Genomic DNA, 23,086 nt, shown 5'->3' with positions numbered 1-23,086 from the left:
GTTTTAACCCAAGATATAGTTAGAGCAATCATCTTATTAAATAAAAACTGCGCTCCCTTTGTGTATCCCTTAAAAGTCCTCGTGTTATGTTCTTTCCAAAGCACCCAAATTGAAGCTAAGAAACAAACTTTCCAAAGTATCTTGCCTTTTTTCTTCCATGGTGCCATAGACCAACTTTCAAATAGCTCTATGACTTTTGCTGGAAATACCCATGCTATCCCAAATCTAGCCAGTAATCTGCCCCATATCTCTCTAGCCACCTTACAGTGAACTAAAAGGTGATCCACCGATTCTCCATCCTTCGTACATAGAGCACAATGATTAACTATCAACATATTCCTTTCTCTAAGGGTGATCCACCGATTCTCCATCCTTAAAGGATTATCAGTGCACCACTTGTCCCACCAAATCCTTACTCTGTCCTCATCATATACTCTGAAGTCTGAACTTTGTTCCTTCTAGAAATTTTGCTTTAAAACATAGTATATCCCTCCCTGGAGTTTTACCTTTTTTCTTGAATTTATCCTCCGTTTCCCAATGCCCAAAACACGAGCGGTACTTGTTTTCAATCACTTTTGCCCACCAGGATCGACATATTCATCTTCGTCATATGTAGCAGTAACACCGGTAGGTTCTTCTACTTGTCAACCTAAATCATCCATGGTGACAACAATAGGAGCATCATCTGTTACCCAATCCATCAAGACATCAATGTTCACTAGACTAATGAGGTCCCTAGTAGTTGATGACTTCATAAATCCCACTGGTATGGGGAATTGGATTGATTTTAATAATGAGAATAGAGATGAGTAGAAGGATTTGAGAAAGATAATAGTGTGAAAGACAAAGAAGTGAAGAAAATGAGAGATTAACTGGGTTATTATAGGCTTAAAAGAGTCATTCGGACGAAATATGGTGTTTTGCCCTGTATGGTGTTTTGCCCTGTTTCATATTATTTCGTCTAAAACGGAAAAATCAGAATGAAACAACCCAATACGGAATGAAATTGGACTGGGGGTTTTCATTCATGTGTATTGTGCTGGTTTTTTTACCGGTACGAATCGTTTCATCCGAAATTGATGAAACAAAACAAAAGGAAATAAATATGTATGTATGCCCTCAATAATAGTAAAAACCTCAAGAATAAAATGAGCAACTTGACCGCTACTTAAGGCCAATGTTAGCACTTCATTTGAACCCTCTCCCCACCAGTCCAAAGAATACTAACCTCATCAATCCTTCATGATCTCCAATGGTTGCCCCAGTACCAGTTGGTCCCGGGTTGTCCAAGATGGACCCATCAAAGTTCAACTTTATTCCATCTACACGTGGGGGACTCTGTCTAGGGATGACCATCTTGACTGTCTATTTTTGTTCACAGGTTAACATAGGATTCTAAGCTCTCCTCAGCAATGAGAGAGCTAATGTGCAAATTTTAATGCAGAACTTCAATGTAATGGAAGAAGCACCTTGATCAAAACTTAGCAATTTTACTCCATTGAAGCAATGAGAAGTGATTCCAATAGTTGTATGAAATTATTGAAGAGATAGAAAGCCCTGCAACTGTAGAAGCCGAAGGACAAAGCTCCCAGAAAAAAAGTGCTGATGCTATATCTGAGAGATCATGGATTTAGAAGCAAAACTACTATCAACAAATGTCGCATATTATCTACTTTGAAAATTGTTAGTTTCTGATTGACATGGATTTCATTAGAATATCACATGTAATAATTTATGGATCACAAGACAAACCAACTTGAAAGTGCAGTCAGCAATATTGTTTTAACAAATGCATTGCATGTTATAATTGAGGAAAATGATAAATTCTGATAGTGAGCTAATCTAACTGAATATTTGATACTCTGTACCTCATTTTCATCCATTAGAAGATTGGCAGCCTTCAGGTCCCTGTGAATTATATTGTTTTGGTGCAAGTAGTTCATTCCTTTAGAAACATCAATTGCCACTTTGATTAACGATGGGAGTTTGAAGACACCTTTCTGTTTATGCAAGAAATCGTACACACTTCCACCAGACATGTATTCTGAAGAGGGAAAAATACATAGAGGGGAAATAACCACCACCAAAAAAATATCCATGAGAAAATTCTGATCTCATGTTTACAAAATGAAAAAAAAAGCTTCTAAGGATTAAAGATATAGAGACAGATAAATCATTCCATTGTTATACCTGTCACAATGCACAAGCTTGGAGGCTTGGTGCATGCACCGATGAATTGCACGACATTCTTGTGCCTAACTTTCCTGTAATGACAAAAGAGGAGATGAATTAGATAAAGAAGAAATCCCTGCCAGGAAGCCAGTAACAGAGAATCGTTCAACAGAAAGAGGCACATCCGGATCCCCCGGGAAAAAATAACCAGACTCTCATTTTGGGGTCCAGATTCATGAGTTCACACATATGCACAAGTTGACATGCCTCAGACTTAAAGCCACTAGTACCCGACACCTCGTCCATATGAGTCAAGTAATTTTGTCATTTTACCCCACTGGTCAATACAACAAGGTGGACTGCTAAACCTGAATGTGAATATCTTAAAAGCTGATGTAATGTGTCTATGCCATGTTACAAATGCCACACATATGTGCAATTAATCAGGGACAAAATCACCCTATCAGGACTGGGGCAAAGTTTTATTGGACTGTTCTATTTTTCAACAACATAACTTAGTGTACGAGGTAGAATGATGCAATTCCAATATACCCAAATGCCCCAGCAGCACCTAACCCTCTCCAAGTTTAAATAAATTATTTTTCCACTTTTTCCCGATATAAACCTGAAAATAAAATAAAAAACTATCAAGATACGCCCTTCTCGAGAAATTCCGGAGACAAATATTTGAGGCTATGCGTATGTCCACGCATGTAACCAAAAAGGTTGGTGTCATGTGGATGGGCCCATTGTATGATGGTCCAATTGAGTGGTTATACTATGCCTACCAAAAAGAAAAAGGGAGACACTACACTCGGCAGATCAGACAAATGAAAAAAAAAAAACTTATTGGGGAAAAATAGTAACTTAACTATTTTACCACCTATTATATGGATGAATTTTTTTTTCCACGTTATATGAATTAATTTTTTCTATGACAGTTCAACTTATAATTTATGTTCCCGTAGCTTATATAGGCCCAAGGTGCTGTGTCTGACATAGTAAGATGCCGATTCTGGTATGAGATACTACATGGAAACTTAGGTAAATAAAATTAACAATCATGCTTAAATCATATGGAACAGTGAGTAAATTGACTATCGTGATTGACTATCGTGCTTCGTATTTGTTAGTGTTGCATATTCGCAATTTAAATTACCATGCGTATTACAGATGGACAATCGATGTACTATTAAATCCTTTTTAAGTTAAATCTAGTTGAGTTTTAATTTTTCACTCACCTCATATCTAGTTGCACGGGATATCCGTATAAATTTCTTGCCCTAGATCTCAAAAAATGTCAATTAATATCTCCGCTCCTCATATCCATATCCATATCTAGGCGTCATAGCTTATAAAATTTTCAATTAATTGTACGAATGTAACCTATGTACCAGATTTGCCAGCATCTCTGGATTAGACACCCCATGTCTAGGCAGAAGGCACATGTCTGTGACTACATTAATGAAAGAAAACTATACTTGTTTGGGTTGATTGATCAAACAATATTAAAAGCAACAGAAAAAAAAGGAACTTGGTATCATTTACAAATAGCATTCATACTATTTAACAAACCTCATAATATAGACTTCCTGGGCAAACTCTCGCTGCATATCCACATTTACACGCTCGGGCTTGAGGACTTTAATTGCTACATCTTGACTACAATAACTCCCTCTGTAGCTGAATCAGTCAAAAAATCAATTAAGCAAGGACCCATACAATTACGCTCACAAAATGAAAATCCAGATATATTATATGGAAAACATACAGATCACCATAAGAACCAGACGCCACTTTATTTTCGAATTTCAACAGCCTGGCATCTATTTCCCAGACATCAGTTCCGTCAGTGGGTATTTTTACGTGCTCGGGAACAGATTCGATTCCAGATTGCAAATTCTCAGTGATTGAAGACAATGAATGAGGTTTCGACCATGCTTGTTTCTGCAGTGCACTTCAAAAAACTGATTAAAAACATCCCTTTTGCTCGTGCTTGACAAAAAAATCAAAGAGCCACAAGATCAAATAGGACAAATAACATCTATAGTCCAGAAAGCTAACAATGCGAGGAAATAAATAGCACTGTGAAGTGGATCCCGCCCAATGTCTCAAAATGATGATTAGGTTCTTCTCTAGTATATTGGCATACTAGTAGAAAGAGAGAATAAAACCAAGGAAAAACAATAAGAAAAGGTCATCCATGCAACTAAATCCAGCACCATGAGTAATGCAACATGGAATAGCTTAAGACTGAAATGCTCCGGCATGCTGCCAATTAATATCAATTGTTGAAAGATGGCATAATGCCAAACAAAGCTTTAATTTTACTTATAGTACTCTCTCCCTACGCACATTCGCCACTGCTTTTCCATCTCTGATCCCCCTCTTGCCACTCAAGCCATGGTAGTTGTTGAAATACATCTGTTTTTTATCCTCTGGTATGTATTAAGCCCCTTTAGGCATGGTTTCAGGTGTAGGTATGTGTTTCTTTCATACAGAAATGGAAACAAGTCGGTTTCGGATGGAAATTTTGGTGGAAATTTGGTAAAATCATAGAAACATATAGAAATATATGCAAACGATGGACATTTAAGATGAAACTTCAGGGAGTGCTAGAATAACCACAAATACACATTAAAAAACTCACATAAACAAAACAAATCACCCATAATTGCTTAACAACATTGAATACCGAAATGCGTTATCCTGCATATTTGATGATTCTATGCATACCACATTTCACATGTGCATAATGCATAACCACATTTCACATGTGATTTATATAAATATAATATTGTAACACAAATTGATATAGTATACTAATAAACACTAATGATTTTAGTTCTGTATATGCTTTAGTGGGCATAACGGTAAGGTTGGTCCATTGTGACCTGGTAGTCATGGGTTCGAGTCACGGAAACAGCCTCTCTGCAATGCAGGGGTAAGGCTGCATACATCTAGCCCTCACCAGACCTCGCAATGGTGGGAGCCTTGTGCACTGGGCGGCCTTTTTTTTATATGTTTTAGTGGGCATGTAAACGTAAAAATTTTGTTCATTCGGTGTCGATTTCGGTGGAAATTTAAAACCATGCCTTCTGTGTATTTATGTCATTCTGAAATAATATATATACATAAGTAATGAGGGTTAGGTTTCCAACCCTCATTGTTGAGCACTCAAACCTATTCCCTCTCGTCTCTTCATCTCCTCTCTGTCTTTCATTTACCCACATATTTCAACAGATTTCTTGGCTAACTTTCATCTTCGTATTAGAGCACAATCCAATCAGGAAATTCTAAAGCTTTTCTCGGTCCCAAAGGAGGTCACGAGGCATTATGGCTGACATCAGCAGACGTACGAACATGTGAAGGATCTTATAAAAGGTTTGATGGAGGTTTTTACAAACTTATGGACATTTCTCATAATTTCCTGATGCGATTTTGAAGGAGTCTTTTAATTTTTCTCTAAAAAATGAGAAAAATCAGTTTGGCTTCAAAGTGGATGATCCTCTATGGCTATATGGTAGGGGTTATTGGTTGTTGAGCGACTACAAGTTTAGTGTGATCCAACTTTTTGGAACTTTAGGATCAGACTCCGCGAGATTTGGAATAGTGATGGAGATTTGTTGATGTTCGTAATTTCTCCACCTTGTTGACTTGTTTGGAATTTCTTTTTTGCTCATACGAAGCAAGTTTGATCCCGCATTCCACATGTTTGTTTTCTGGAATTTTTTTACGGCTAATACCTAGTTGCTGTAGAGCTCCATAGGGGTGATTGTAGATGCTTTATAGCAATGATGTGGAATGAAACAGAGATATTTTCTTGAATGACTGAAATGATTTGATTTTTCTTACTTTAAAAAGCACATTTTCTGCACCTCCCAGCACATCAAACAAAAAATTCATTTAGAAGATTTCAACCTTATATCAAATGAAAATATCCTATGATACCCAAATATAGATACGGATATGGACAGACACAAAATCAGGCATACAAATCGAGATTTTACAAATTATAAGATATAGATGCAGGTGTCCCATATCCTGAGATAAGACATAAATAAAACATCATAAAACACAACTAGATATAATTAAGAAGATGGAAGTAGTAATAAATTTAAAATAGCATCTATAAGACTTATCATTCAACAAAAAAAAAAAGACTTACCTGTTCAAAATTATAATTGAAAATATGTGCAACTAACAAGCAAAAAACATCATAATTAATACAAAGGGAGTAACATATGTTTCAAACATTATGGTTACTTTGACAAACAGAAATATCAATGAAGTATTCGAGTACCAGTATCATAGCACTTCGGATTTGGTACATTGGGCCTACACAAGTATATGGTTATCATAGTGAATTGCTCAACGAAAAATAAAAAATATCCAAAAGCATGTAATTCACTTCACTGTCATGATGAAGTTCTAACTCATCTTTTTTTTTCTCTAATCATAAAAAAAATATTAAATAAGAGAAACCCATAAGGCTATTGGTGTTGCCGTGACCCCCCCTCACACCCTTCTTGCTGTATTAAGGCACTCCCCAGCCCCTCTTGTATTGCCGACCCTCCATCTCCAGCCCCTCTTGTATAACGGCACTCCCCAACTCCTCCCTGTTTGACTGAAACCTTCCCAAACAGTGCCGTAGGCTTCCTTCCTCCCTACATGAATCTGCAAATCCTATTTTTTGCTCAACTTATCTTGAAACTTGATGGTGGCAGAATAATCGATTGGTGATTGTGTTTCTTGGTGAGTTGGTGTTGATCTGTGTTTGTTAGTTGAATTAATGATTGGTAATAGGAGTGGTGATTGGTGCTATTGTCGTTTCGCTGATAGTGTGGGGTATGTTATTGGTGCTTTGGTTGCTTGCTCTCATGAATTGATTGATTGTATTTATGGTTGGTGGTCGGTGGTGTGCCTAGTGGTGGCCTTGGTGTTTTGATGGATGGTGTGCTTCGTGATTGTGATAGTTTTATTGGTGGACTGTGCTTGTTTTGATGCTCAGTGGTGGTATCAGTCTCTACCATTCCGTAATTGTTTATGGAACCCACTGACACATCTTCGTTGCCGATGGCGTCTTTGAAAACTGATGTTGTGTCTTCCTTGCAATTAGTTCTTCTACTGGCTATTCCCATGTGGAAGCCCCTCTTCAGATGACTTCGATTCGACTGGATGGGAAGAATTATCCTCGTTGGAGGAGAGCCGTTCGTACTTACCTTCATGGTCGTGGCAAAGTACGCTTTCTGGACCGTCCTCCTCCCACCAAGGATCCATCATTTGAGGAATGGGAACAGGAGAATGCTGTAGTGAGATCTTTTCTTTGGAGTTGTATGGATTCTCAAGTGGCAGCGAATATGATGTTTCTTGACTCATCTAAGGAAGTTTGGGAGTATGTTGCAATCTCGTATTATGGTGCTAATAATGTCACACAAATGTGTCACCTGTTCTCTGACTAGTTAGAATTCCAGCGTGATGATATGTCTCTGTAAGATCATTTTAGCTTTCATCAGTCTCTTTGTCATCAATTAGATTTACTCATGCCCTTTACTGTCGACCCTGTTGAGCTCGCGCGCCGTCAGGAGGAGATGCGCGTTGTTTGCTATCTGGATTCTTTAGGGTCGGATTTCTTGCAGTTCTGCCAGCAGATTTTTGGTTCTAGTAGCTTACCATCGCTTCAGGAGAATTTTCTTAGGTTCAGCGTATGAGGGCTCCTCCAACAACAAATAATACTCTTGATAGCTCTACCCTTGTTACCTCTTATGGTACTGATCGTGGCTGAGGATCTGGGCGTGTTGGCCGTGGTGGTTAGGGTTGGGGTCATGGCCGTGGCAGGATGTTACTGGACAAGGCCGTGGTCAGGAATCTTGGAGTGGTCGTGGATGTGGGTCTCACTTCTGTACCCACTGTAGGTTGGAGGGCCACAGCAATGATTACTTTTATGACTTACATCCAGAGCTCCGTCCTTCACGCCCTACTGCTTCTGTTGCTACGTCTGGTGGTTGTGGTTCCACTGTTGCTACTCCTGAACATTTGTCTTCTGCCACTTTGTTGACTGCTAATCAGATGGTAGTTAGTCGTGCTAAATATGACGATCTCATCCGCCTGCGTGATAAAGGCAAGCAACCTGCTGCCACCTTTGCCCAGCTAGGTAACTCGTCTTGTTTCCTTTCACATTCATCCTCTGAATCATGGCTCATTGATTCAGGGGCGTCACATCATATGACTGGTAATTTTCGACTTCTTTCTTCTTTCCAGTCAACACCGCCTACTGCGCCTCGTACTATTACATTAGCAGATGGGACTACATCACCTGTCTCTGGGGTTAGTGTGGTGTCCGCCTCGTACTGTTACAATAGCAGATGGGACTACATCGCCTGTCTCTGGGGTTAGTGTGGTGTCCATATCTAATGGTCTTTTACTATCATCTGTTCTTTATGTTCCTTCCTTCCCAGTTAATCTATTATCTGTGCGTCACCTAACAGAATCTTTGATGTGCTCTGTTTCATTCTTTCCTTCTTATTGCACCTTTCAGGATCTGAAGACTGGGACGAGGATTGGTTGGGGCCGTAAGATGGGTGGCTTATACTACCTTGATTCAGTTCCTACTAGCGTTGCACTTCGTACTTATGTTGACGCTTATAAGTGGCATTGTTGTCTGGGTCATCCTCCTGCGGACAAATTGCGGAAATCTTCTTTCATTAATAAGTCTATTGAGTCCTTTTCATGTGAGTCTTGTGAGTTGGGAAAGCACCATCGTGTGTCTTTTCCTTTGCGTAGTGGTAGATGGTCCGCTAAACCTTGTGAACTTATTCATTCAGATGTATGGGGTCCTGCACGAACTACTTTATATTTTTATCAGAATTTTGTTCTATTTGTTGATGACTTCTCTCGCACTACATGGTTATATCTTCTCAGGCAGCGTTCTGAAGTGTTTACTGCTTTTCGTAGTTTTTATTGTGAAATTGAGAATCACTTTAAATGTTCTATCTCTTATTTGCGTACTGATAATGCCAAGGAGTATTTTTCCAGTAGTAGTGGTTTCAAATTTCAATCAATTTCTTGACTCTAGAGGCATTATTTATCAGTCTTCATGTGCTTATTCGTCCCAACAAAATGATGTTGCAGAACGCAACATCAGATACCTTTTAGATATAACTCGCACTATCATGTTCCAAATGCGAGTACCAAAGGTCTATTGGAGTGATGCCGTACTCACGGCATGTTTTTTAGGGAATCGACTGCCATCCTCTGTACTTTTTGGTGAGACCCCTATCTCAGTCCTTTATCCTCTGGGTAATCCTTTCCCGTTATTGCCTCGTGTGTTTGGATGTACTTGCTTTGTTCACAAGCTAGCCCAAGGACCGGATAAATTAGACCCTCGTTCGGAAAAATGTATCTTTTTGGGTTACTCAAGGACTCAGAAAGGATATAAATGCTATAGTCCTACCCTACGAAAAACATTTGTTTTGGCAGATGTACCCTTTTTTGAGGATACTCCCTATTTTTTAGACTCTCAGATTTCTACCACTGAGCCACCGAGTTCATTTTTACCAATACCTGCTCCAGATGTTATTACTAGTAGTATTGAGTCACCTTCGGCAGAGCATATGCAAGATTCTTCCACTTCAGCCGAACTTGTGCCAGATTCTCCAGAAGCTCCTACACTGCATGCACCAAAAGCGTACAACTGACGTCCGAAACAGGTAGTTCTGCCTTCATCTCCTCAACCAAACAATCCTACTTCTCTATCTGATGATCATCCTTCAAGTAATCCCCTTATTATCGTTGATTCTCCTATTGCTACTCGTACTAGTTCACGTACGACTGCCCATCCTATTTCTAAATTTGTCTCTTATGATCATCTTTCACCCAAGTTTCGCTCATTTGTTTCCAGTGGTTCTACTCTTTCTATTCTAAAATCAGTTACAGAGGCAATGGCTCACCTTGGCTGGAGAGCTGCGATGGATGCAGAGATTGATGCTCTACACTTAAATTGAACTTGGCAACTTGTTCCACTACCTTCTAGTGCGCATCCAGTTGGTTGTAGATGGGTGATGCAGATATTAGGATTTATTTCCATATTATTTAGTTTTTAATATTTTTATTTCCATGTTATTAGCTTCTAGGATTTTATTTTCTATGTTTTTTAGAATTAGGAAAGTTAATTATTTTCCATGGAATTTTATTTCCATCCCATTGCCTATATCTAGACCTCATTGTATTAAGAATTATTAACTTTGATGATTATTGAATTGAATTGAGAGCTTCTCCCCAGATTTCTCTTCTTCCCCTATTCTTCTTCTACTTCTCCCCTATCTCTTCTCTTCTACTTCTAAATCTTCACTTCTCCACCTATTCTTCTTCTCCCCTTCTTCTATTCTTCTTTACTTCTTTTCTTATTCTTCTACTTCTCTTCTACTTCTTCTCTTTCTCCTCTTTCTTCTATTTCCCTTCCCGGGTCCTACATCAAATTATCACTTGCCTTTATGCAAAGAAGGACACATGACTAACTTGTAAAGAATATAAGATGCCTTTTTTTCAACTATCGACAAAAAGGAACCCAAGCCCACATACGTTCTTAACGTAACTTAATTTGATGTAGGAACGGGAAGAGAAATAGAAGAAAGGGGAGAGAAATAGAAGAAAGAAGAGGAGAAGAAGAGAAGATGAATAGGGGAAGAAGAAGAGTAGAAGAAGAATAGGGGAAGAACAGAAATCTGGGGGAGAGCTCTCAATTCAATTCAATAATCATCAAAGTTAAGATTCCTAATACAAGGAGGCCTATATATAGGCAATTGAAATAAAATTCCATAAAAAATAATATCCTAAAACTAAAACATGGAAATATAAATCCTAGAAACTAAATAACATGGAAATAAATCCTAATGGGCAAATATGTCACTTATTAGCCTATTATATGCATCAGGGAGAGCTCTCAATTCAATTCAATAATCATCAAAGTTAAAATTCCTAATACAATGAGGCCTATATATATAGGCAATTGAAATAAAATTCCATGGAAAATAAAATCCTAAAACTAAAACACGGAAATATAAATCCTAGAAACTAAATAACATGGAAATAAATCTTAATGGGCAAATATGCCACTTATTGGCCTATTATCTACATCATTCTCCCCCGCTTGAAAAGAACTCGACCTCGAGTTCTAGTCCTCCTGGATCAAATATGTACATGACCCAATCAAGCAGTAGGAGTCGTAATCCTTCGAACTCTGAAATGATGTACAACGCTCGTGATGACTGTGAAAGTGTTATGGAACGCGAGCATAGTAATACATAAGAAATCATCCATGCGGAATCATAAAGATGCGAACCTTTCTTGACAATCAAATAAGCTGGGAAGATGGCAACGTACTCCTCATGGATCGTGATAGCAGCCATAGTTGTCAAACTCTTACGAGTCATACAAGTCAACTCTCGAGTCGAGTCGAGTCACCGGGCTTTCGAGTCGAGTTGCTCATGTGTGTCGCCTCTGTCGAAAACTCTTACGAGTCATCCAGTGACTCTTACGAGTCGCTCCGAGTCGAGTAAAAAAACTATGACTCTTACAAGTCGAATCAAGTCGTTGGGCTTGGGCTTTCTTGCTTTGATGGTTGAAAACTTGAAAGTATGAACTTAAAACTTAATTATTTTTGTTCATGCAAGTTACAAGCATGTAGTTATTTGCTAGTAAATGGTGGGCCCCACGCCATCAAAACATGAGATGTAAAATGGAGGGCTCTAGTCAAATGCATAGGTTTGGGTAGGGACGGTGGACACCACCTTGTCAATAACATTAGGGGTAAAATGGTGGGCCCCACTTTCTGCATTGGTTTGGGTAGAGACAGTGGGCCCCACCAATCCTAGGCATGGTCATTAAATATTGGGTCCCACCCCATCATAGCATGAGGTGTAAAATAATTAGTCCAAACCATTCAAAAAAAAAAGTTGGTTCCATGGTGTATGCATGGGTTTGGATAGAGTTTGTGGGCTCATCAGATCAAGGGTAAAATAGTGGGACCCTACCCATGCTATTCTTGGGTATAGAATATGGGCCCCACCCCACCCAATCAAAAGATCAAAACATGATGTAGGGGAAAATACTTTCCAGGAAAAACTTTTTCTAAAAAAGGTGAATGGCATTTGGAAAGTTACGTGATTAGTATATATTATGGATAGATGGATATTTTTGGCTTAGTGCTTTATCTATGTGCAATTAGATTATATATTTTTTTTACATGCTTCATCTTTTGAGATATAATGATGTTTTTTTTCAACTACATTTCTACTCTTTTCAAAAACTCTTACGAGTCACGAGTCGAGTCAAATCATGAGTCATAAAATTAAGAAATCGAGACACGAGTCGAGTCACGGGTTGACAACTATGATAGCAGCATGTAGTATCAAGCTATGACCATCCTCCAAAAGATCAACACCCACTGGTATCTCATCTGGCGCAATGGAATCAACAACAAAGTCATCGGCTAGAATAGTATTTGGCATAGTGATATCAGGTGGAGGCGGGCAATTCACCTGATCAGTCTGTGTAACAAGCTCCACTGTGTTGGCACAAAGATCGACAATCTAATCAATCGGCTCAAAGATAGGGCATTCCTCAACAATATGCTCTCAATCATCCGTCTCAGGTAATGGCTCATTAGTCAGGTCACTCGCCTCTGACACATGACGGTGCTCGGTCAACTCTGTCAAAGGAACAGTCTCACATGGCTCGATCGCAATATCTGCCTCTATTGTGAAAGTGTCAAGATCTCTCTCTAGATGTTCGATAATCGGTCCTGGGGAAATCTCTGAATCGCCATGATCGTCGATGTCGGCCTCATCAATCAATGGACTCTCTGGCTCTATATCTGACATCTCTAACTCAGTATTTGTCATCATGGACTCAGCATTTGACATAATCATAGGCTCAACCACTATAATGGTCTCATCCACAATGTCATCTGTCGGACCAATAGCATCATCTGTGTCTGGCTTGTCATTAGTGTTAGCAAATTCCTTCGCTGCTTCAATTTCGGCCTCTCGTGCACGACGGGTTGCAATGTTTCGTTCAAGGCAAGCGAAAGCTTCATGTTCGCAGCGGACTACAGCTTCACGTTCGCGTACCAATTTCCTCTCATCCAAGTCACGCACTATCTTTTACAAGATCGCCTGAAATTCAGCTTCTTGTGCAAGTCGAGCGGCTTTTTCACGTTTGTTTATACACTGCTCGCTCACGTTTCAATCTCTGCTGATAATGATATACATAAATGTTCATAAATTCATAACGAACTTCTTCCCATAGACGGAATCGTGGCTTGCTTAAGTCACTGCGCTCTAGCACGAAGAATTGTCATTTTGACTTGGCGTCTCTGCAAACTGAATCATTGACACAACGAATGGTTATTTCATGATTATAACCATAGTACTGATGATATGCATCAAGTGCCTCGATCCATTCTAGAAATGCATCATCGACATCTCTATAGGGATAGTGGTGTTCATCATAACCATAGAAATATGGAACACATGGTGGAGCCATAAGGATCGGTGTCGAAAACTGAAATCAACCGTCTGATCTGTCTTTCATGTCAAATGGAACACTGCTTTTCGCGAATCTCAGATCGGACTCTTGGATAGCTCGGATCAATGGTCGGACCAAAATGGACGGACGCCTAAAGTTGGTCGTTGCAGTGCTTGCACTCACTGTTGGCTGTTGAAAGTAGGCAGGATATACGCTAAAAGTTGTCCCGATCAACTTTCGTGTTGATGGCCAAACCCAATTTTGAGCGGAAATGACTCGGGTGAGGAGAGAAAATGAGATGGAGTAGAGAGAGAAAGTATTGAGAGAAATTCCTTCTTCTTTTTTCTAAAATGGCAACATTAAATATATTAATATACTGAACCGAGATGGTCCATAAAGATTACATTAGGCAATCAAAAAATAAAAAAAATCAAGGAGGAAGGAAGTCAAACCACTCCAATTCTAACATATTCACACCCGCTCTTGCTAGAGAGTCTGCTTCACTATTAGCAGACCTCCTTACATGCTTAAAAATAATAGAGGAACCTAACACTAGATCAGAGATTTCCTCAATTAAAGATAGGAACCTCTAGGGAGGAGCTGCAAGTCCCGAAAGCCAAGATATAACATTTTATAGAGAGAAATTCCTATTTTCTTTTTCTTTTTTTTGTCTCTTTCATTTTTTCTCTTTTCTTTGATATGCAACACACTGGTGGAATGTTTACCTTTTGGGAAATAAAGGGACGTGGGATGTTTACCTTATATCATAAGGTAAATGAAATCAAGATGGGGGGTTGTCTGAGAAAAAAAGGGGGTGGATATTGCTAATTATCACTTGCCTTTATGCAAAGGACACGTGACTAACTTGGAAAGAATATAAGATACCCATTTTTTCAACTATCGACAAAAAGGAACCCAAGCCCACATACCTTCTGTAACGTAACTTAATTTTTCGGATATTAATGACTTAATTATCAGAGTGTGTACCACTTTTCTGTCATGCCCCCAAGCCGCACACATAAGGCTTAGGAACATGACAGCGCCGTACACCTGCAAGGAAACCCTACAAGTATACAAGGCTAACAAAGCGATAACAAAACCATCCACAACATAACATCAATAAAGGTCCAAAGTTGCATAAATAATCCAAATAATCAATATTTAATCCTTCTCTCACTCCCCCAAATAACCAACAAAGAAATAAAATAACAGTCTCAATAATGCCTAAACAATACTCACTATCTAATGAAACTAAAAGAATCAACTAAAGCTGGTAGTCATTAAATCACACCTGCGCTCCCTCGTCCGCACCACGAGTCAATGTCTGAAAAATGGTAAACCACAGTCAGCTAAAAAGCTCAGTACATAAAGACGGATCACAAAAGTGGGGTCCAAAGCATGCTATATAGAGGGTAAATGGGTAAACGAAGATGGTAAAAGCTACACATGATGTGACTAATACAAATACAAATATAATATCTGAGAAACAAAGCTTACAAAGTCATATTTCAAAGTATCACATCAAAGAAGGTCTCAATAAGAGAGGTCACAAAGTCTTAAGAGCTCACTAAAAGCGATCAGAAAGGTACGAAATCACCCAAAGGTCAACGGCTTAGCCCAAAAAGCGAGTTATTTTACCCAACTGCCCGCGGTTCAAAACTAGTTTCTAAGTTCATATAAATGTCGACAAGGTCAGCGAATAGCACCCACTGACGGGACCCAAAAGCTAACGAACAACCCCCATTGGTGCGGGCCCTTATAGTTCACATATTACCTAAGCCTCTACCAAAAGTGTTCACATATTCAACAATGTCGAAAGGTTCATACAAAGCTCCAAAGATTGTTGTTCACAATGATTCCATAAGGTTTTCCAAAAATATTTGGGTCTACAATGCTCAAAAGGTTCTTATATCTGAGAGGGTCACATATTCAATACAAAATCATAGGTTATCAATGAATACAAAATTAAATAAATTGTAATCAATGAGGGTAAGCATGCAAGACCCAAATCAAAGTCTAAGGCTATCAAAGGTTTCATATTTTCAAAGAGAATAGAGAGTTGTAATAAAAAAAGACATCATTCAATGACGAATCATATCACTAAAGTGGTACGAGATTACGTACCTCCAATGGCGAATACTTTTATTTTCAAATTCACCTTAATTACCTACAATCAAGAGTATGAATATTCTCCATGAGTTTCATCATTAATTTCACTCCTATTAGGCACATATATACTCCTACTGATACAAGACACCCTTTGATGCCTCTTCGGAAAAGAATCGATAAACCGTCCTAGGGTTCTTTTTAGTATTTTGAAATTATCATCATTATATAGTCTCCAAAAAATTTTGAAACTATTTTTAACATAAAGTACTCGTTTCCGGCATGTCCGTAGAGTACAAGAGCATCGAAAACGGACAATAAACGAAGAAGTTATGAATTTTCTAAGTTTCACAATTTCTTCGCGATAATTCCATATTCGTCCCCGATTTTACCAAAACTTTTACGGACCAAACTTTCTCGTTTTAGCTTCAATTCGAGAGCGTGGTCGGATCCGTTGGATTCGTATCGACGAGAGGAATCCAACTAATCTAATTTCACGCTCGAATCGACATATATAATTATTGTAAAAATAATCTAAACTTTTTGGTTCAACCTTTGAAGACAAACTTTTCTAAAAACCAAAACGATTCGATCTTAGGCTCGTTAGGGATTTCATAACAAAGCGAATCCTAAGGAAACCGAGATCAGTCCTAAGGCACATATTAAACGAAATAAAACCTTCGCTTTCATCTTTTTAAGATCACAAAATTCTTGTTTTAGGGTTTCTAATAATATAAATCAATAAAGAACATAGTTCTTACCTTGATCTTCGCTTTCTTCTTCCAAAACTCGATCTCCTCTTTCTTTCTCACGAAATCCTCTCTTGGGGCCGAACAAAACGAGTTTAGGGTTTGATTAAAATCCAAAAAGATGTATTCATAAGCTTTCTTTAATAAGCCCTAATTAAACTAAAACACTAGAAGACAAAAACTCCCCTCTCTAAAAGGGAGAAACGAAATTTCGTTTGAGGCGTTTTGGGTATTTACATTCTACCCCCTTTACAAAAATTCTGTCCTCGAAATTTAATTCTTAACTCATCACTTACCTGAATCATCAAATAAGAACGGATATTTGGCTCTCATCTTTTCTTCCAGTTCCCATGTGGCTTCTCGTTCTGAATGATTCTGCCACTGGACCTTCACATAAGGTATAGTCTGTCGCCTGAGAACTTGGTCTACGTATTGTTTGCTCCTCAAAAGACAGATCAGCTCTCAATTTCAAAGGTGTTATGTCAATGACATGATTGGGGTCTGCGATATACTTTCGTAACATCGAGACATGGAATACATTATGGACTCCAGACAAGGATGGTGGCAAGGCAAGTCTATTGGCCACTTTCCCAATCTTTTCCAGAATTTCGTAGGGTCCCACAAATCTTGGGCTAAGCTTCCCTCTGCCTCCGAATCGCATCACACCTTTAGTGGGTAACACTTTCAATAACACATTCTCCCCGACTTCAAATTTCAATTCTCTTCTTCTATTGTCAGCATAGCTCTTCTGTCGACTTTGTGCAGCGCGAAGGCGCTCACGAATTATCACTTAATTATCAGAAAAGTCATTAATACTCGAAAATACCCTTATTAAAAATTTGTTTTCCCATTATTAAAGAGGGTCGTTTTTGTCATCAAGTGTTAGGATTAGATTAAAGCTCTTTTAAGAAAGCCTATAAATACAACCCTTTATGGAAAATTAGGGATCTAAACAAACCCTAGACGTTCTTGTACAGCTCTACGAGAAGATTTTCGTGTGGGAAGAGAATAAAACTAAGTTTTGGAATTAGAGAACGAAGATCAAGGTAAGAACTATGTTATTTATTGATTTATATTATTAGAAACCCTAAAACAAGAATTCTACGATCTTAAAAAGATGAAAGCGAAAGTTTTATTTCGTTTAATATATGCCTTAGGACTGATCTCGGTTTCCTTAGGATTCGCTTTGTTATGGAATCCCTAACGAGACCAAGATCGGATCGTTTTGGTTTTTAGAAAAGTTTGTCTTCAAGGGTCGAACCAAAAGGTTTAGATTATTTTTACAATAATTATGTGTCGATTCGAGCGTGAAATTTGATTAGTTGGATTCCTCTCGTCGATACAAATCCAACGGATCAGACCACGCGCGAATCGGAGCTAAAACGAGAAAGTTTGGCTGTAGAAGTTTTAGTAAAATCGGGAACAAATCTAGAACTTTCGCAAAGAAATTGTGAAACTTCGAAAATTCATAACTTCTTCGTTTCTCGTCCGTTTTCGACGCTCTTTTACTCTACGGACATGCCGGAAATGAGTACTTTCTGTTAAAAATAGTTTCAAAATTTTTTGGAGACTCTATAATGATGATAATTCCAAAATACTAAAAAGAACCCTAAGACGGTTTACCGATTCTTTTTCGAAGAGGCACCAAATGGTGTCTTGTGTCAGTAGGAGGATATATATGCCTGATAGGAGTAAAATAAATAATGAAACTTATGGAGAATATTCATACTCTTGATTGTAGACAATTAAGGTGAATTTGAAAATGAAAGTATTCGTCATTGGAGGTACGTAATTTCGTACCACTTTAGTGATATGATTTGTCATTGAATGATATGCCATTTTGATTTGTCACTCCCTATTCTCTTTGAATATATAAAACCTCTGATAGCCTTAGACTTTGATTTGGGTCTGGCATGCTTATCCCTCATTGATTACAACCTATTGAATTTGGTACTCTTTGATAATCAATGATTTTGCATTGAATATGTGACCCTTCTTAATATAGGAACATTTTGATCATTGTATACCTAACTATTCTGGAAAATCTCGTGGAACCCATGTGAACCACAATCTTTGGAACTTTATAAGTACTTTTTGACCTTTTGAATATGTGAACACCTTTTGTAGAGACTTGGGTTATATGTGAACTATAAGGGCCCGCACCAATGGGGGTTGTACGTTGGCTTTTAGGTCCCGTCCGTGGGTGCTATTCATTGACCCTGTCAATAGGTATATGAAATTAGAAACTGTTTCGAACCGCGGGAAGTCGGATAAAATAACATGCTTTTTGGGCTAAGTCAATGACCTTTGGGTGATTTCGTACCTTTCTGATCGCTTTCAGTGATCTCTTAAGACTTTGTGACCTCTCTTATTGAGACCTTCTTTAATGTGATACTTTAAAATATGACTTTGTAAGCTTTGTTTCTCAGATATTGTATTTGTATTAGTCACCTCATGTGTAGCTTTTACCATCTTCGTTTACTTACTGACCCTCTCTATATAGCATGCTTTCGACCCCACTTTTGTGGTGCGTCATTATGTACTGAGCTTTTCAGCTGACTGTGGTTTAACAATTTTCAGCTTTTTGAATCCTCATAGAAATCTCAAGAGAGTGCAGTTGCATCATCAGCTATTGGAGTCTGTTAAATCTAGCATAGTGAGTATTGTGTAATAGTAAGATATTGTTCTAAATTTATGTAAGACAGTATTGTTTAGTTTATGTTATGAGTGGTTCTGATATTGTTTTGCTAGCCTTGTATATTGTAGAGCTTGCTTTGCAGGTGTACATCGGCGCTGCCACGTCCTACGCCCAGGGTGGGGTTTGGGCATGAAAGAAAAGTGGTATCAAGTGTTAGGATATTAAACTAGTGCAAGGACTAAAACAACCAACTTTGACCGTCTGTCCGTTTTGGTCCGACCATTGATCCTAGGGGTGCAACTCGGGTCGGGTTCAACCCAAACCCGACGGGTTCAACTCGAATTTGGGTTGGGTCGAGTTAAGCTTTTTCAAAAATCGGGTTGGGTTGGGTTGGGAAAAATCAACCCGAATTGGAAATCGGGTTGGGTTGGGTTGGGGTGTCGGGCAAACTGACCCGAAACCCGACAAGTATTCCGATACATAAAAATTTTTAAAACGGGTGAATATTCAATTTCTGATTTTTTGGATTTTCGTCCATCTTTCCCGTATTTTACTCTTTCTAATTTCTATCTTTACCAATAAAAAATATATGTATAAGATAAGAGGTAAAAAAAAGTAAAACCCTAACCTAAGAACCAAAAAGGCAAAAACTGAAAAGTTAGAAAACCTCCATCGACGCCGACGCTCTCCGCCTCTCCCCCCTCCTTGCACTTGCAGAGTTGCAGGTAAGCCTCTTAACCCCCTTGTAAATAGAAAATCTCTCTCTCTCTCTCTCTCTCTCTCTCTCTCTCTCTCTCTCGTGGGCACTGGGCAATGATATTCCCCCCCTTTAACAGATATCGTTTGGATATACAAAGGGGTGGAGGAGCCACCGTTAACTCCAAAAGGCTTAAAAGTTAACGATTTTTGTTAAGGGAGGGGGGGGGGCATATCCATCAGAGGGGGGAAAATATCAATGCCCTTTTTTTATGGTTATTGCAGATTTTTAGAAAAAACTATCAATGCCTGTTTCAGTAAGAAAGGAATGTTTTTTTCTTTTTTGTTTGAGTATCTTTTCTCTTTTTTAAACAGGCTTTTAAAAGGTGGCTTGCCTTCTCATAAAAATAACTATGTGCTATCTCTGTTTTGTAAAAACATGTGCATGATGGGCGGGTCAACCCGACCCAAATTGGAAATCGGGTTGGGGAAATTGCAAATCAGGTTGAGCTCAGTCGGGATGGAAATCGGGTTGGGTTGGAAAAATGGGTTCCTCGGGTTGGGTCGGGCTGGCCTCAACCCCGACCTAAGTTGCACCCCTAATTGATCCTAGCTATCCAAGAGTCCGATCTGAGATCCACGAAAAGCAAAGTCTCCCATTAGTCATGACAGACAGATCAGATAGTTGATTTCAGTTTTCGACACCGATCCTTATGGCTCCACCATTTGTTCCATATTTCTATGGTTATGATGAACACCACTATCCCTATAGAGATGTCGAGGATGCGTTTCTAGAATGGATCGAGGCACATGATGCATATAATGGTTATAATCATGAAATAACCATTTGTTGTGTTAAGTATTCAGTTTGCAGAGACGCCAAGTCAAAATGGCAATTCTTCGTGCTAGAGCGCAGTGACTTAGGCAAGCCACGATTCCGTCTATTGGAAGAAGTTTGTTATGAATTTATGAACATTTATGGATATCATTATCAGCAGAGATTGAAACGTGAGCGGGTAATATGTAAATAAATATTGATGCGTGAAAAAAGCCGCTCGACGAGAAGAAGTTGCTCGACTTGCACAAGAAGCTGAATTTCAGAAAATCTTGGAAAGGATAGTGCGTGACTTGAATGAGAGGAAATTCATACGAGAACGTGAAGCCATAACCCGTCACGAACATGAAGCCTTTGCTCGCCTTGAACGAAACATCGCAGCCCGTCGTGCACGAGAGGCCAAAATTGAAGCAACGAAGGAATTTGCTAACTCTAATGACAAGCCAAACACACACAGATGATGTTATTAGTCCGACAGATGACATTGTGGATGTCAGATACTGAGTCCATGATGGCAGATACTGAGTCAAAGATCTCCGATATAGAGCCAGAGAGTCTAGTGCTTACTGAGGCCGACGTCGACGAGCATGATGATTCAGAGTTTTCCCCAGCACCAGTTGCCGAGCATCTAGAGAGATAGCTTGACACTTCCACAGTCGAAAAAGTTATTGTGGCAGAGCCATGTGAGGCTGATTCTTTGACAGAGTCGACCGAGCACCGTCATGCGTCAGAAGCGAGTGACCTGCCTGATGAGCCATTACCTGAGATGGATGATCAAGAGCATATTGTTAAGGATTGCCTATCTTTGAGCCGGTTGAGCAGATTATTGAGATTTGTGCTGAGACAGAGGAGCTTGTTACGCAGATTGATCATGAGGCTTTATTATTTGCAGCGATTAGTTCAGTTGGTCCAGATGAAACTACCGAGCAAAGTATTCTAGAAAAGTTTTGCGAAGGCTTGCTAGAGATTGACCTTATGGAGCATGGATTGATGCTACCCATGGCCATCACTCCAGTACAGGAGGGGTACGTTGCTATATTCCCAGCCACATTACTTGTCAGGAGAGGTTCGTTTCTTTATGGTTCTCCATGGATGATGTCTTCAATATCACTACGCTCGCGTTCCCTATCACTTTCACAGACATCACAAGCATTGTACATCATTACGGAGTTCGACGGATTGTGACTCATGCTGCTTGATTGGGTCGTGTACATATTTAATCCAGGAGGACTAGAACTCGGGTCGAGTTCTTATCAAGCGAGGGAGAATGATGCAGATATTAGGATTTATTTCCGTATTATTTAGTTTCTAGAAATTTTATTTCCATATTATTAGTTTCTAGAATTTTATTTTCTATGTTCTTTAGAATTAGGAAAGTTAATTATTTTCCATAGAATTTTATTTCCATTCCATTGCCTATATATAGGCCTCATTGTATTAAGAATTATTAACTTTGATGATTATTGAATTGAGAGCTTCTCCCCTAGATTTCTCTTCTTCCTCTATTCTTCTTCTACTTCTCCCCTATCTCTTCTCTTCTACTTCTAAATCTTCACTTCTCCTCGTATTCTTCTTCTCCCCTTCTTCTATTCTTCTTTACTTCTTTTCTTATTCTTCTACTTCTTCTCTTTCTCTTCTTTCTTCTATTTCCCTTCCCGGGTCTTACATCAATGGGTGTTTACTGTTAAGTATCAACCTGATGGGACAATTGAGCGCCTCAAAGCCAGGCTAGTTGCAAAGGTTTATACTCAGATGTTTGGTGTCGATTATCAGGAGACAATTTCCCCAATAGCCAAAATACCTTCTGTAAGAGTGTTGATCTCCATTGTAGTTAATTGTGGCTGCCCACTTTATCAGTTAGACGTGAAGAATGCCTTTCTTCACAGCGACCTCACTGAGGAGGATTACATGGAGCAACCTCCTGGGTATGTTGCTCAGGGGGAGATGGGTTCATCAATGTGTCACCTTAGGAAGGCAATCTATGGGTTGAAGCAATCTCCGAGGGCGTAGTTTGGTCATTTCAGTGGTGTGATTATGTGGTATGGTATGAAACAATGCTTAGTTGATCATTTTATGTTTAGCCATCACTCCAGTAAGGGATATGTTTTCCTAATTGTTTATGTTGACGACATTGTTATTACTGGAAATGATCAAGACTGAAATGATCCAGTACATAGACTGAAGATGTTCCTTCAGGAAGAATTTGCAACAAAGGACTTAGGTCTCCTCAGGTATTTTCTTGGATTTGAGGTGGTTCACTCTAAACGTGGTCTTCCTCTATCACAAAAAAAGTATACTTTAGATATACTAGAAGAGACAGGCTCCATGGGAATAAAACCAGCGTCTAATCCTATGGACACTAAT

At 38.9% G+C, this 23,086-nt stretch overlaps 1 protein-coding gene across 3 annotated transcripts in view; it reads right to left on the bottom strand.

The window, feature by feature from the left end:
* LOC143886579 (serine/threonine-protein kinase STY46-like) overlaps positions 1-23,086 on the bottom strand; it is a 65,009-nt gene that overhangs the window by 35,221 nt on the left and 6,702 nt on the right. For 2 of the 3 annotated variants that reach the window (XM_077390628.1, XM_077390630.1), the window contains 5 exons: positions 14,990-15,022; positions 3,944-4,119; positions 3,748-3,855; positions 2,191-2,264; positions 1,869-2,044 (listed from right to left, as the gene is read on the bottom strand). In XM_077390628.1, the coding sequence (XP_077246743.1) occupies positions 1,869-2,044; positions 2,191-2,264; positions 3,748-3,855; positions 3,944-4,119; positions 14,990-15,022 (567 nt within the window). The remainder of the gene's footprint in view (positions 1-1,868; positions 2,045-2,190; positions 2,265-3,747; positions 3,856-3,943; positions 4,120-14,989; positions 15,023-23,086) is intronic. The other variant, XM_077390629.1, reaches the window with a different exon arrangement.

This window comes from Tasmannia lanceolata, unplaced genomic scaffold (assembly GCF_043159265.1).
Source record: "Tasmannia lanceolata isolate RefF3 unplaced genomic scaffold, GAP_Taslan_0.1 ptg000011l, whole genome shotgun sequence".
NCBI lineage: Eukaryota > Viridiplantae > Streptophyta > Magnoliopsida > Canellales > Winteraceae > Tasmannia > Tasmannia lanceolata.
Note: the sequence above shows the minus strand (reverse complement) of the source record. Positions and strands in the feature narration are given on the sequence as shown.